Consider the following 16,915-nt stretch of genomic DNA (forward strand, 5'->3'; position numbering starts at 1 on the left):
CTACAGGGCCTAGCAAAAAGTGTTGTATGCACAGTTTATAGAAAATTTTATTACCTTTTAAAAGCTTCAAACCGTTTTGGAATTGCTTAATTCGTTCTTGAGATATATATGATAAAGTGGACCCAATTTTTTTTTTTTTTTTTTTGCAAAAACGGTAAATTGCAAATATCTCAAAAACGGTACCATAGAATTAAAAATAACCTTGATTTTCGGAATCAGGGGGTGATTTTACATAAGAATTTCATAACGGCGTTTCTGGTAAAGAGAAAAAGTTGAAATTTGTGGTCCAGTGTAATTTTCATTGAAGTCGCCACAAGTTATATATTTTGGTAAGAGAGATATTGAAGAAAAGCTACGAAAAGTACCAAAAACACTTTTTTGAAAAAATCCATCCATTGTCCGATAATTTTAAAATAACGAATATAATGCGGGACAAATGCAGGACACTTGGAAAAAATCAGTACATTTTCAGGTTTTTTAAGTTTGAAAAACTACGCAGGACCGACTTTTGAAAAACAGTACGGTCCTGCAAAAAACAACGGTTGGTCACCGTAGCTATAAGTGACTATAAAAGACCATCAAGTCAAAGTGCACGAATGGTATTTTCAGGGATAGTAGTCGAGAGTTCTGGCTTTAATTTAAGGAATCGTAGGGTTCTATCACCTTTTGTTTTTTTGCTAGAGCTTCTCAAATGTTGCATACAACGCGATTTTTCGATACTTTGACCACGCTTTTCTCAAAATCTGGACGTGATGGAAACTTTTTACTTACGGATTCGTAATCACCATGAAAAAGTCTATCAAAAACAGCTTTAAAATTTTAGGTTACAAAATTGTTTCCCATTTTTGTTGGCCTGTGTTATCTATATCTGATCGAATCTGGCAATCGTTCATCTTCATCAGCCAAAGGTATGCAGTTTTGTCATTCGTTTATTAGGATGCAATGATTTGCAGATGCATTCCGGTGCAAGTAAGAGACCATCTATTTCAAGTGTCAAGGGTACTAATAGATATAGACCGTAGTATCACCGACGATATAAAGATTTTTAGCCAAAATATCGATGGCCCTCTGCAATAACGACACAACTCAAAAATATATATTTCAGTAGAGCCAACTAAAGATTTTGTGTTTCGTAATTATTCCGGATTATTTGCAGTAATTCTGTAGGAAAAATTTGTAAGCTTTCAAATTATGACTTTTTCTAAAGATCTAGTAAGTGTTGGACTGCAAAAATACGATATAAGTAACAACTCGGTAAGTAGTTAAACGAAAAAAATTCCGTCTGCCGCCGTTCAGTAGTAAGGGTTGGCTACTTCGGTTTTATGACAAATGGCAAAAGTGCGCTTCTGCCGGATTGGTAACAACTAAGCCTATGTTGATTTGTTACAGAATAATAAAATTATAGTTTAAAAAACTAAAACCTCCCTATTATAATTGTCATTCGTACTGTGATCAGGTATGTAACTTGAGAATAGAAATCGCTGCATCTTTTAGGCGCATCAATATTATATAGTTACATCCCGAGCTAATAAGAGGAAAGTACAAATATGGTTATTTATAAACCCAATCCGCTATATCACTCAAAAACATGAAACTTTGGGTTGTGCCGTTATTGCAGAGGACCATCGATATGTAAACACTCAAATTGAACTATATTTTTTAAATTGTATCACTTTCCTATTCTGTGTGTCATTTTCTACTCCAACCTTACTCTAATTACTCTAATTTCTGCGAAAAACCCTCCAAAGCATAGCAGAAATGTTTGTTTATTCGCTATTTGTATCGATAATTTTCGTATTAAACATCTATTATATTTGAGAATTTTGTTATTAATGATTTTAGCCGTTCTTGGTTTGCTTGAAAATTATTTTACTTGCATGTGTTACAATATTTATTTAGTTTGCATTTTAACCTTTGCTTACGCTTTGCCCTTTCACATTTTTATTTCGTTTATTTTACAGATACGAAAAGCATGAGTCGTGAAAGCGATGACAACTTAAGCTCGATTAATTCAACGTACACAGGTACAATAATTTATTTTATTATATATTTTGCTATCTTTTTTTAATATAATTTGTGCTCAATTTAATGCTTAACATGTACATATGTACATATTTCCTTTATTGGGTAATTATTTCACTTTCTTTTAATATTGTTCATTGCAATAACAATTTAAACTCCATATCATTTATGGTACAGTTTTTAGGTTGATGAAACAAAATATATGTATGTACATATATATTTTTTAATATTAATTACTAACTCCCCTTTTTAGTATTTTTAAATGATTTTGATTGTCTAGTCGGCAAATTGGTAGCTTAGGTTGATAAAACAAAATATGTATTTTTCTAATATTAATTGTTTTTTTTTTTTGTAACGATTTTTATTGTTTCGTCGGGCGAATTGAGTAGTATTTTTCGAAATGGGTCATGGGGCTCGCTTTTACCCGAGATAGCATAACACGGCTAATTTACTTGTGCACTTAGTAAGAAATAAGTTAATATTCCATATAATTTTGCAATAGACTCAATTCCTGCAGAGGCACAATGTTATTTGAACACAATTATTCCTCAAATTCTTTAACTTAGTTGGCGATAATGGGCAGACTTATGAAGAAAGACGTCGGATCAACAAATTTGTCACATTATTGGTCTAAAAATTTATATCGAAAACGATATTTATAAATATATCAATGTTAATATAGACAAAAATATCAAAAACCTTCTTTCCTCTTTTGCGAAGTTTCATTAGTTACACATACCGCGTGAAGACCGGCCATTCTGCTCTTACTCCTCCCATTGTGTCGTTGCTTCTTTTGCTTTCATGGGTGTGGAATAGTGTTGCCAGATTTTTTTCCAGCCATACGGGACAAACGCATAGTTTCTCCCAAAAATACGGGATTTACAAAAATGTAATATATAATAAATAAAGGAGTTGGTTTAAAAGCCCAACTACTAACCATATACATATTAACAAAAGTGATCCATTTCAACGAATTAAAGTTCAGATTAGTTATATGCTTATGATAAATTTCGTTTATTTCATGACAACACTTTTCAATGTATACAAAAATATGTATGTATGTACGTAGACATGTAATTGACAAAACCATAAAAACAAAATAAGAGATACGGTTTCGGCCAAAATAATATCAGCAAAATTCAAAGTCATACTGTTGGCATCTTATCTTTATTTATTTATTGTTAATAATTTTCATTTAAAATATGGGACGATCTATAACAGATACCACATAAATAAAAGTTTCAAATCCTGCAAAAAGCTCACAAAAACTAATCAAACTTAAAAAAATGTTCATCAAAATTAAAATTTTTTTAATTAGATTTCCTAAAAAGAGTATGCCCATTCAATTATAGTACAATAAAGTGCAAGTTTCAAGTCGCTAACAATTACCATTGATTTCTTAAAATTGTTTTTGTGGAGAGTGTTGCGTTTTTCTTCCATATAAAAGTCAGTATTGTTCATGCGTTAAATGGAAGAAACTCGCAACACCCTCCACAAAAAAAATAGAAAAACTCAACGGTAATTTTTAGCTATTTTTTCTTACAGAGGTGCATGCAAGTATGCTTGGTAATGATTAGGGCTCGGAATCTCATGCGAATGCATGTTTTTATTGGGCATCTTCAAATGGAAATGGTTAAGTTATCTTAACGAATCATGAAATTTCCTTTAAAATGGCATTCAATCGTTAGTGCATATTTTGCAGTAAGTGCATGATTTTGCGAAAAATACCAGATTTTGCATATTTATTGCGCATATTTTAGTATGTTTTAAAATAAATACATGTTTTTTGCATACACTGAGAAAAAAACGCGTTGTAAAAATGATATTTTTTTATTTGATTACCGTTTAAAAATGTTCGTATTGAAATCAAGTGAAAGGTGTTCAAAATTGAATATTTCCATTATACATACACTACGTATAATGGAAATATTCAATTCAAATACGCCCGTATTAAAATGAAGCATTTTTCACGGCACGCATGGCGTTTTGCACGTCTCGGATGCTTTTTCTTGTATAATTAAGAAAGTATGTATATGTATACAAAGCATGCACAGCGGTGACAACACATACACACACATATGGTACATGTTTATCTGTAAAAATGATTCAAACTCAACATTTGAAAACACGTTTACATGTATGGCGGTGGCTGAGTGTGCAAAGACGCTTGATACAATTGGTTGCTGCCAAAAGGGTCCGGGTTCAATTACTATCAGACGAAACATAAAATACATTTTTTTTTTCTTCGTAGTTACGAAAAAGCATCTGTGCACTTCACAACGACATATTTTATAACGTACATACTCAAAATTATAACGAGTTGGGTTGGTGCTCTTTCATATGCGTATTTTATTAAATTTAGCACGTTTTTTTTTAATTCTAACATTTTTTTCAGTCAGTGTATTTTTTGATTTATAACCATTTAAATTTAGTGAGTAATCTCTTGACAAAAAAATTCCCCTTTACAAAAAAAATTGCCCTTGAGGCACTCTCTTCTACCTCTGTTAGGTCTCAACTAGTGGAAGACTGTAAGAGAGAACTGGCCTATGTTTCTGATCAATACGAAATTACCCTAATATGGGTCCTGGGACATAGGGACATTTATGGAAACGAGGCAGCGGTGGACGGGAGCGCCTCGCTCAGGGAGATAAAGGCATCAATTACCGAAATCACTCGCAGGCCAAGCAGGGTGTCCTACCACCCACTTAGAACCAAAGCTCTCTTAGGAATGAGCAATGAAGATACCTACAAACTTACTGCAGTATTCACAGGGCACTGGCCCGTTGAAGTACATGCATTACCCTTCAAAAGGTAGTTGCGATGACCCTAGCTCAAAAGAGACTGGCGAACACTTCCTGTGCGAGTGTCAAGCCCTCGCAAGGATGAGGCTAAAGACCCTCTGCATTCCCTCTGCAGAATGTTTAAGAGTGCAGCTGTCTCTCTCTTTATGACGTACTGAAATTCATTAAAGCCGCCAAATGGCTGTAGGTTGCAGGAGTTGTGGAACCAAAATGGCAAACTTTCTCAAACTATGTATTAAACTGTGAATGTTTCTATTTACACAAGATTGTTACTGACAGTTCGTTTATAAACTAATTTTATACATAAATATGTATTGTATTTTGAAGTGCGTTGTTTTAGTTATTTTCTTGTTAAAATACATGTGTTTTTTATTTTTGTGCCATTATTAGTATGTATTTGTATTAGGAAAATATTTTTAATTGTATATTTTACTTGTTTATAGCGCATATTTTTGAATTTTGCGTGCATATTACATGCGCATATTTTTGATTTTTTAATGCATGCGATTCCGAGCCCAAGTAATGAAATACTCACAATAGCCGCGTTAAAGCATAACCATGTTGAGTAGAAGTTTACAGGTTGAAATGATTAATGAAATTGTCGAAAATTCGGGAAAAATCTTGTCCCGACGGATCATTTCAAATTTAACGCAAAATCCGGGACATCCCGGCAAATACTGGACATTTGGCAACGCCAGTGTGGAAGTATATTTTCATCGGTACATACAAATCCAGTCCAATAGGTCAAATATTGCAACTGCGTTTGACATTTATTTCAGCCGACATTTCAATATTTTTCAAAACGGTCTTCCTCCTAAGACCACCTTCTTAACCACCTGTAGTTAACTGCCGAATGAGAGTTAACTCGCGATTGTAAAAACGACCCTAAAGCGCGTTCTTAGTCTTTTAACCCATAATTTATTTAATGCTTTTGACTATGTCCAACTCGTTCTAAGGGTGGTATTATCACTTGCGAAGCGAATGATTTTGGCGAAGCGAACGATTTGGCGAACCAAATTAAAAGGCACAGAAGGCATTAAAAGTGTTCGCGATGCAAGGAACTTGCACAAGCTGGTAAAAGCGAACACTCTTAATGCATATTTAAGTTGCGTCCGCCAATCCATTCGCTTCGCACGTGATAATACCACCCTTAGGGTATTATCATCATTCAATCTTCTTTGGGAATATAATCTTGCATGGTGTTTCCAGGAGGTACATGCTTTAAAATTGACAAAGGAGTGATGATCGATTTATTTGTCATAGATGCACACTCTGAAAATCTGCTAAAAGTTGTAAAGCACACTGATAAAGTCCAATCAGTTGGTTTATGAATGGCTTCGATCTTTCTCACAGTATCTTTAATAGGACCTTTAATATGTACGTATATGCAATGTTCAGACGCCTTATTACGTGGTATTTGACATAAACCACAGGGTCGCCTTGTGGATTAACAAAGTACCCTGGGATTCTAATCATCGGACATGTATTCATCAGGCCTTATTGCGCTTGATGGCTGATACATGTGCCCTGCGGCGCAGCAGACTTTGTACCGCTAAGCGAGTATATTAAAGTGAAGAGACATGAAAATATTCTTTGGAAGTTATTGATTAGATCTGAAAAAGTATGGCAGCATATACAGAAATGTTTACTGAACATGATTTTTAATGTTTTGGTATTTAAGAATCCACACAACTTATTCATGTGGGTTCACTAAAACATCTTACTAAGTTCTCTAAAATAATTTAATTTCCATTTTATTTTCTAAAATTTCCTTTTAAAGTTAGTCTCAGTTTTGGTAATAAATATTCAAATAAGAATTATCTTCTAAATATATTCTCAACCTACATGCAAAAACTTACAGAATACAATCAATATACCTGTTTGGTAGTGTCAAAAAGAACAAGGTTTATCACCTCAATATAATATTGCTTGTAGTTCTATATCACAGACAAAACTTACCTTTAGCTCTTGCGAATCGGCAGTGAAGGAATGAGATAATCAAGAAACATATTTTTGTACGGCGCAGATGTTCATTTATTGAATGAATTCTCATAGAATAAAATGTAACGATTATAAAAATAAAGACGTACATACATATACAAGTATAACTTGCTATTTTTTTCATATACATACTTACATGCATATTTGTAAGCTTCATTCACAACTCAGCTACATACATGCATTCATACATGAGGCACGATTGTTTTCGTAACTTAAAAGAGCATAGCGGCAGAAGGCGAAATGAATATTAATGAGTTGTGTGCAAATGAAATCATATGACCTAAGTACATACATACACATACCTTTGTAGTCACCTTATTAAGTTAGTGACATTTTGAACAGTTTTGGCTATTTTTCTTTTACTTATTTAGGACCTTTTTTGAAGTAACCTTTAACTTTAAATGTCACTTTATATTTAAATGTTGGATTCAAAATAAATAAAGTCATTTCCTAAGTTCTATTATTGGTATTTAGCGTATTTATGTTTCTTGGTTGTAAACCAATCTTCTTCTTGTCGGTTTGGGCCGAGAACAAAAAACTTCGCCAGTTGCCTCTCTCCTTTGCAGATTTGCGCAAGTTGTTCATCCCATGTGCGGACAGGTCCTTCTGCACTTGGTCCTTTCATTGTGTTCGTGGGCGCCCATGCTTTCGTTGTCCATCCATGTGTGCGGAGTCGAAGGATCTTTTCACCGGAGCGTCGTCATCCATGCATACAACATCAATCGAAATCGTTGTATTTTTATGCTCTTAACTATGTCCACGTCGTTCAAAAGTTCGTACAGTTCGTTATTCCATCTTCTTCGGAAGAAATGTGTATTCAATTTGAAATTACATTTGTTTGAATGATTGTAAGAAATGTACGTTTACATACCTTTAGCTGTAGCTGAGTTTGCAGAGGTGCTCGCTGTTAGATTCCAGACGGTCCCAAGATGTTGAAATGTTAACACAAATTTTGGTTTTGTATTACCAATCTATGAAAAAGCATCTGCGAAATGCAGAATAGAAGCGTATTTGAACGAAAAAGCCGCCGAACACATATCTGTGTAAAGTAAACAAGATCTAGTTGGTTCTGCATCCCTTTTTCGATAGTTCCGGACTAGTTCTAGATTCGACAAACAAGATCTAGTTGGTTCTGCATCTCTTTTGCTATAGTTCCGAACCAGTTCTAAATTCGTCACTTTAGATATAGATTTCTAGTGAAAAAAACTGAAAAAAATTAGTTTTTTATGAGTACCACTTTTCGCCGATTTTAGACTGGTGGGGATCTAGCTCCTATCGGACTAGTTCCTTTTTGGCGATAAAGACCTAGTACGAAACTAGAAATTTGATTCACTAGTCCGTGGTTTCCCTGCAGGATACACACGCACACACAAACACACCCAAATGTATGTATGTACATTAGCGTGGGCCGAAAATCCGCTTTTTTAGAATTTTGATTGGTAATAGCAAAAATATGATTAATTATGCTTTAAAACAAATCTGTGTGAAATTTGGAATTTTTTGGTCAATATCCTAGGCTCGGCCAAGTCCTTCAAACTTCAATATGCTCAAAAAATAAAAATTAATAAATAAATTATTTAATACAAAACTCTGCCATGCACGTTTTTCTACAGAGCTTAGCTTGTGCAAGAAGCTCACGTCGGTCATAATTTTACGAATTTCAGATCCTATTAAAATATCTAAAATTCATAAAAAGAGATTAAACTGATGAAAAAGTTTTAGATGAGAGAATAAAAAATTAATACCTCCTTTTATTTTGGCTTCACTTAATTTTGGGAACAACACTTTAAGATGACAAAAAGCGGCGCAATTTACATCCAAGATTTTACAAATTACGGTATTCTCGGAGTCTTGCACGGTGCATGGATTGCACGGATTGCACGAAAAAACCGGTTTTCTGATGGGACAGCTTTGCAAACCGTGAAATCCGTGCACCGTGCAGGGCTTTGCAGGACTGTGAGAATACCCCTATAGTTTCATATATCCTAGCTTTAAATGCAGTGGTGGTAGGACAATATTTTCAGGACTAACCAATGGGACGTTTAAAACGTTTTCCGGCCTATTTAATGCGGCTCTCGGGATGGCCATACTTTGCGATCATAGAAAACGTCAAATAAAAAAAAAACTGTCAAGCAAAAATTTTTGAGTTGTATAGCCAAAAATAATATTTTTGAAAAAAAATAAAATTTTCATAAAAACATTAATAACTCAGTAAACTTTCATCCGATTTTTGAAAACAAACACTAGTTTTTTCGTTATTAAATTTGGGTTTACAATCAATTTGGGACTAGTATGGTTTTCTTATAAAATAGTGCGTAAAGACCCCACCAAAATTGAAGGAAGGCGAAAAAAAGTAAAATACACACAGATCTCTTAACGTTTGTTTACTCGCATATATATCGTTCGAAAGGTCCAAGTTTCTTCACTTTAGACCTGGCAATAAGCCGAAACTCGGTTGATAATGCACTAAGTTACAGGCTTATAAGTGCGCAAAAGTACGAAAACAGGGTTTTTTAACGGTAAATCAAGATTTTGGGGGTGTTTGGCAAATTTCATATTTCGATTCTGATTTTACTCGAAAAGACCTACCAGAAAATATACATAACTTCCCAGGTATTTTTTTTTAGAAAAATAAAAAACCCCGATAATTATATTTATTCAAAAAGGAACTCGAAAGGCGTATTTTGAAGTGTAAGAATAGTACTATATAGCATAGAGCAAACAAAAGTGGGCATTAATGCTGTTTTTCGTGTACTTAACCGTGAAAAACAACTGCATCTTGGCGCAGTTCCAAGTTCGAGCTCGAGGCACGCAAAAATTTACTTCGGAAACGACCTTCAGCTGAACAACATCAGATATTTTCAAATCTGTATTCATAACTATCATGTTCTTAATTCCTTTGAATTACATGTCAAATCGCATGTATACTGCCGTCTAAAAACCTAATTATAATCTTATCGCTACAAGTATATCGCACAGGAAATGTAACAGTCTTTTTGTGCAACGTAGCAGTCCGACTATTTATTTGCAAATATTGACCTCAAAATTAATTTTAGAATTTCAATTAATATGTAGTTCTGGAGCTCCATCCTTAGCTAAGAAACTATGTACCAACTTTTGAAAACATTGTATCAGGAGAGCAGACTTGTTCGATAATATAAAACAGCTTCAAAAAGTACTTCCAAAAATGGTAATGTAACAGTCCGCTGTTAAAACATTCATAACTCCTAAACAACAGGTGTTAGAATATATTTTAAGAATATATTAAATAATGCCACATAATTATGCTTTCAGATGCAAGCATAAAAAAATTTTCGAAAATTGTTTCAGCGGTTTTTGAAAAGCAGTTTAAGCCAAAATGTAATGTTACAGTACGCATTTTGGCCCATATGTATATATACTTTTAGCACTACAAAACCGAATTTCAGTGCAACGCCCCACTGAGGTACGATGAAAGCGCGAGCGACCGAACGCGCAATTGAGATTCGGCTATTAAGAAGTGATTAATGACTTACATTCAAAAAATAAAGCTCACCTGCAGGGAAAAAAAGGATTTACCTTAGCGATTGCACTTAAGGGCCTTACATAAACTTAAATCAATTATGATACGTGGGGTTCACATGCTGAATACCTTCATGCTTTTCAAATAATCGATTTACATAGGTGAAAGGTAATTTTCTACATAAAAGTTAGCAAGATGGTAACATTAGCAAGTAAACGCGCATGTGCATTGAACATTGCTACCAATTAATTATGTATACTCATATGTGGGTCTTAGGCAAAATGGAACGTACAATCGTTCGTGTGCATGTTTATCTCTTTTACATATAGCACGTTTAATAACATATAGAATTGTTTCAAAATTTATATTTTGTGCGCAAAGGCAATCAAAGTTTGATAAGTTCATACAATTGGTATACCACAAGTAATTTTTAAGCAAAAAACAAAACCGACTTCAATTCTCATATAAAAATTTAAGATCGGATTTAAACCAAATTAATATGGGACCACCTGTGAGGTAGCATCTTTCATTTAAAAAAAATAATTATAGAAAAAGTTATGCGGTAACATACAAAGAAATTCCGACGAATTGATAACATTTCTCCTTTTTGTGTAGTCGGTTAAAAAGACAGATATAAAGACACATAAGTTTAGTCATTTCTTAGGCTGAGCACATTATTTTTATCAAGCATATAAATTGTATGATGAAATCTCCAAAAACGTAAATTTTGAATTACATCTCTATATTATTAAACGCTCGATATATTGCCTGATGTGCCTACACTAATTTCGGGTTTTAAATAAATCATTAGGTTTCGATCACGAACTTATCCTTAGCGATCTGCGCTGAACCCTTCTTTAAATAAAGGGTTAATTTCAAAACGTCAAAATATGTGCAAAGCACCAGCCTCCTTTTATTTCTAAACTGCATTAAATATTAGAAAAACTCTATGTCGCGCAACCTAGTATAAACCTAGAATCTAACTGTGCCTGCGCACTTTTGGCATTAGAGGTTTAGAAGTAAAAGAGACTGATGCTTTGTACTTTGACATTTTCGAATGCACCCAAACACTGAAAATTTCGACCTTGAGTGGGGTCTCGATCGTTTTTTAATACGATATTATCGTGATACTCTTCCGTGTTGTGTTTGCCTAGGTCTAGTCAAGTTAGTGACTGGCGTAGCTCAAACGCGCATACATGTGAAGTCTGAGAATCTGAGCTATACGGTAAAATGAATTCCCTTCTCGAAGGTGCTCCCACATTGACGCTGCTCTAGAGGCTCTTCTTCGCCCCTGCAGATACCGCAGAGCTCCAGCGAAGCGGGCAATGAGATTTGTCGGTAGAAAAGAAAACGCCATAAATTTGAATTTATTTTCCATTCATTCTGTTTTTATCTATTGAAGGATAAATATTATTTTAATTTAGGCACCCGCAATTAAAATTTTTTAAATTAGAATTGTAATATTTTTTTTTTCGAAATTCCCATAAGCGGACAAAAAGTAAGTGACCATCGGTGTCCACGTATGGGAGCCTTCACTGTGTATGAGGTACGTATGTATGTAAGTGACCCATACTCAAAATCACAGTGATATTATTACCAATATTCGTAATATTATTACAATACCAATCTACCTACGTCAATCTATGAAATAAGTTTCATTGATGTAAATACATAAGTTTTTAATCGAGTTATCGAGACGGACAAACAGAAATGGCTCAATCTCTCTTCATTCTAAGCATTTTGCTATAAACAAATATATGTACCTATTTATATGTGCATATGTATGTCTATATCTGTCTTCATTCCGTTAGGCTGTTTATATACCCTTGTGCACAAGTGGGCCCGGGTGTATGCGCAAAATTCACCATTAAAATTGGCTTATTAAAGTATGTTCACATATAAATATTATCTCAATCAAAGCTCGTTTTTTAATCACCCCGTTTACACAGGTAAATGCCAGATTATTAGCCGTCACATTTTTTGTGCTTGTTATGTTTCTTCTCTGTGCCACCATAATCACGTTTTTCTGCTATATTAAGCAATATAAATATAATTTTTTTCTTAACATTTTATTAAAAATACCTTTACAAACCTCTTTTCCTTTCTAGCGCCCATTTTTGTTTACTTTTACATTTGGCATTTCTCCTCTTCTTCGCAAAAACAATCGATAAAAGTAGGATGGACACTGAAAAGTTATCGGTTAAATCTGAGATTATTTTATAATTACAGATTAACAAAGGACGAATTTTATATGGCTAATCTCTTTTTCTAATTACAGATTAGGGAGTTAAGCTCGAAAATGAGGATAATCTACTTATATGTGAACCTAGTATGTCCCTGAAGTACGGGAGAGCAACGACAGGACTGAAAATTCGGTATCTACCAAGTAAACTCCGTCGATAACCGATCGACTGCTTGCCGTGTATTTCAGTGATTACTTTTACAAGGCGGTAGTCTCCATCGGCTCTCTCTGCACTCCTAGGAGTTATTAAAGAAGTTACTTGCGTATTTTTGGACGCCCCTATGTAGTTTTTCACAATCCTGCTTGCGACTGGTTTGATTCTGCACTACCATGGGTTAATAGGGTAGCTACTTCCCTAGTAGTCGGTGCAGTAGCGGTTCAAAAGTAGTGATTGAATCACATCAGTACTGGAGGGTTAGCTTTGATCCAATACTTTTCGTGTAAAATCCTATAAAAATGTCAAACAGCAAAATTTTTCTCTGAAGTGAGAGTACAAAGTCAGTAACAACCAAAAAGTACGGGAACAAAAAAGCATTATTCCTGTAAAAACGTCAAACAACCGATCGTTTGACACTTATCATGATTTTACCAGAAGAAAAAGTTCGGTTAAAATCTTGCAACTTCTTTCTCGACACAACTCTCCAAAAATCGCTCTCATTTACAGGATTTCGGAGTACGGGAACATTTTTCCTGTAACTTCCTGCAAGTTCGTGTAAAAACCTGTAAGTTCATGGAGTACTGGGTCAGAGCTATTGGGAAGCAAAACAAAGTTGAGCCGTAACTTGAATCGTTTTGTTTTGGTTTTTGTTGGAATTTACATATGTACGTACATATGTATGCATGTGTGTCTTTTTTATGATGTTTTTCGCGGCATTCAAATAAAAGCTTGTAATACAATACGCATAATTACTAACGCTATGGAGATTAGGCGAGTAAATAGCATTTGCGTGGTACGCATTAGCGCGAGCATTTAGCGCAAGCGTGTAGGATTCAGCGGAACGCCACAAGCATCGCCGCCAATCTCGACATACCTACTACTGCGATTTGTCATCATATTTTTGTATGTTTACCTGTCCGTTGCTTTTCACTTATAGCTGGGAACGAGTATAGCGCCCACGGTAAAAATGAATCTGCTCAATGAACGATTGAGCGCATTTAAAATCAGATTTCAGTGCTGATAACAAAACTGAAAAATGTATTTGAGAAACATGATCATTGGTCAAATAAATAAAATGATTCCTAATCAATTTGTGTCTACAGTACTAATTAGAAGCAACAGCAATACACCAAGGCGGCTGTGTCATTTTTGCTTTATTGTTTTTGCATGTGTCATACACTCCGAATGCAATCGTTTGTTGGCTGCCTCTGGAGCGACATAGACATGCAAACTGCAGTCGCTGACCTGTTGTATGTCGCTACCCAAAATGGACAATGCAGCTGGATTCGTTGGTAGTCGCTTGCAACGTATGTAATGCAAGTTGTTGCCACAAAATTGCAATGTGATGGCGGCGGCGATGACGATGTGATGACTATGGCAAAAGCAACTTTATCTAGCCTCAGCTGGGTTTCGCAGTGGGAACGAGGTCAGTTGGATTACATTTTAGGATATTTCGCATGTTCACGGGACTGATAAATCGCATGACGTTAGATTTTGATACTCCTTTTGTTGTCGGCAACGTGCTGTTAGGCGCCACGAACCGCTACTGTTGCGACTGTGGTATAGTAGTGGCGTTTAATCACTCCCAGTAAGAAATTTATTAATGAAACTTGTAAAAAAAACCGCAAAGTTTCAATTGCGCTTTGGACGAAAGCTGCAGTTGGCAACATTTCTCAAGGGGTTGCATTAGCAATCACTAGCACATAAGCCTGTACATATGCCCCGACATTGGCCGTCTTTGGCAGACTAATGTGTCGATTAGTTGCCTGTTTGTCTAGCTGTCGGCTTTCTCGCTTTGATGACTCATTGTATGCACACAAGAGTTATCTACATATATGTATATATTGTATGTATTTATATGCATTTGTATATACATTAGGGTGGTCTAAAAACAGTAAAGTCGGAATTGCAATTCTCTATCCCTAGGATTGTTCTATATCGAAATAGTATACCCCTATTTTTTCATTTTGAAATCAAAAAATATTTAGAGGTCGCACAAAGTGCTCAAAGTTTTTCATGTACATATTTTTATATGGGGAAAAAACAACTTTTCGTAGAAATGTTATAGAGTTCTTAAAAATCAATATTTTTCGATCAGAAAACTCTGGTTCTCTTCAGGAGACTTTCAATAATAATACCCTATTGTTTATTTCAGGGGTTCTTAAACTTTTAAGATGATGGAACCCTTACTAACAATATTCATTTTATGGAACCCCACATGAAATTACTAAAAATCAAAGGCAGTGCAATTTAAATATGAATAAAAACTTTTACTAGAAATAGTAACCATACTTTGAATTTTAATGTAAAGAATGAAATTGCTTCGCTGTTATTAATTATTGCATAAAATAGTAGTTTAATGTCTGAAAGCTGTATGCGCATTTCTGGGGTAGCATCCAATTTCGACCTGAATTACGTTGTGACAGAAGGAAGCAAAGTTAGGATGGCCTGTTTAGCGACTTAATGATATTTACTCTTAACAGTAACCCAAAACTCTTTTAGAGACACAGATTCAAATGTGTGGATTTTGTACCAAACCTATATTACTACTACCATCCGAAAAATAATATGACAAATATTTCAAGTGATTTACCAAGTGCCCAGTAATGACATTTCACATTTACACACAGGAACGCGATTCCTTGTAGAGCTGCAAAACTATCAATCTATTGTTCGACCATTCGATATTTTCGATAGTTTTGGGCATCACCATTCGATAGTATCGATACTAACGGTAAGAGAAAAAATGAGATCCTTACCACGGCACTATTTATATTGAATATGGTAATATTAGTAGGAAAACCCGAAATATTAGTTTTAAACACCATTTTGGTGTGCTTTATTAAAAATAACAAATAAGTTGTTTTAAGCAACAAAAACAACACGTTGCAAGTCTAAATTTTAAACAATTTACAAAAACGAGGAAAATTCGAGTTTTTCGAGTAATAAAAATTTCGAGCTTTTTAATTAGGTTTCTTAGAAAATTTTTGAGTATGCACTTTTGTAGTTTGAAGTAGCTAGGTCTCACTGTTGATTTTTGGCAATTATTTGTATTTGAAGATTTCCGATAGTATCGCGATAGTGGCTACCATTCATCGATAGTGGTGTCAAATTGAAACTATCGATAGTGCCATCGCTGGTTTTGCAGCTCTAGTTCCTTGTATAAAGTTGTTTATAAGGCTATCTGCACACTTGTCGTCCAATCATAGTTGCGTTATCGTCTCGCCCTGAAATTTTGGGCCGAGCACATGCATTTCAAAGGAGATCTGCACACCTGTCGTTATCGGCTAGTTATCGGCAAATCGTAGAAGATGCAGAAACGGATAAGTACGGCACTGTCGTTTGCTAATCGTTGTGCACGCATTGTTTGTTTACATTTTATGGGGAAAAATTTATGAAAAAGTTAATATTTGCATTAAGCTTGCATAAAAATTAATGCCTTTGGCATACAATCTGTCGAAATTATTAAAAAGTGGATAATGGAAATAATAATAATAATAATAGATTGGCGCTTACACATATGTTAGTGTTTGGCCGAGCTTCTCCTCCGATTTGTGGTGTGCGCCTTGATGTTGTCACACAAAGCGGAGGGACCTACAGTTTTACGCCGACTCCGAACGGCGATTGTATTTTTATGAGAAGCTGTTTTTCATGGCAGAAATACACTCGGAAGTTTGCCATTGCCTGCCGAGGGACGACCGCTGTTAAGAAAAAATCTTTTTTCTATATTTTTTGCGACGTTGCTTTGACCAGGGTTTGAACCCAGGCGTTGCGGAGTGGAAGCGCGCACTGCTTACCACTACACCACAGCGGCCGACAAACATTCAATAAATGTGAGCGTTTTAACTATAAAACATGACGAACTTGTAAAAAGTCTCTGTGTGCATGCACAAAATACATTTCAGGAAAAGAAAAGAAGAGATATTACTGAAAAATTAAGTCTAGAATTGTCGCAGGACAGTTCATATTTTAAAAAACAGAAAATACCTGCTCCAAGTCAATTTTTAGATGCCAAATGAATTGAAATATCACGACCGAGTGTGCGAAAATGTAGTCGTCATGTAATAGTTGCATCACGATTGTGACGATGAAGTAACCATGATTGGACGACCAATGTGCAGAAAGCCTAACCCTTGGGCTACAGCGGCCAACAACACATACCGGTTAGAAAAAAACAAGCTCAACGCTCT

The 16,915-nt window shown here is 35.0% G+C and overlaps 2 protein-coding genes across 3 annotated transcripts in view; one reads left to right on the top strand and one right to left on the bottom strand.

Moving 5' to 3' along the window:
• Nucleotides 1-16,915, top strand: part of LOC108361336 (restin homolog) — a 135,340-nt gene that overhangs the window by 53,567 nt on the left and 64,858 nt on the right. For both annotated transcript variants that reach the window (XM_017613933.1, XM_017613932.1), the window contains exon 2: nucleotides 1,962-2,024. In XM_017613933.1, the coding sequence (XP_017469422.1) occupies nucleotides 1,973-2,024 (52 nt within the window). In that variant the 5' untranslated portion in view covers nucleotides 1,962-1,972. The remainder of the gene's footprint in view (nucleotides 1-1,961; nucleotides 2,025-16,915) is intronic.
• LOC108361338 (uncharacterized) overlaps nucleotides 1-16,915 on the bottom strand; it is a 64,365-nt gene that overhangs the window by 16,441 nt on the left and 31,009 nt on the right. The window lies entirely within an intron of this gene.

The sequence above is a fragment of the Rhagoletis zephyria genome, unplaced genomic scaffold, assembly GCF_001687245.7.
Source record: "Rhagoletis zephyria isolate East Lansing unplaced genomic scaffold, Rhagoletis_zephyria_1.1 Rzeph_scaffold_00737, whole genome shotgun sequence".
NCBI lineage: Eukaryota > Metazoa > Arthropoda > Insecta > Diptera > Tephritidae > Rhagoletis > Rhagoletis zephyria.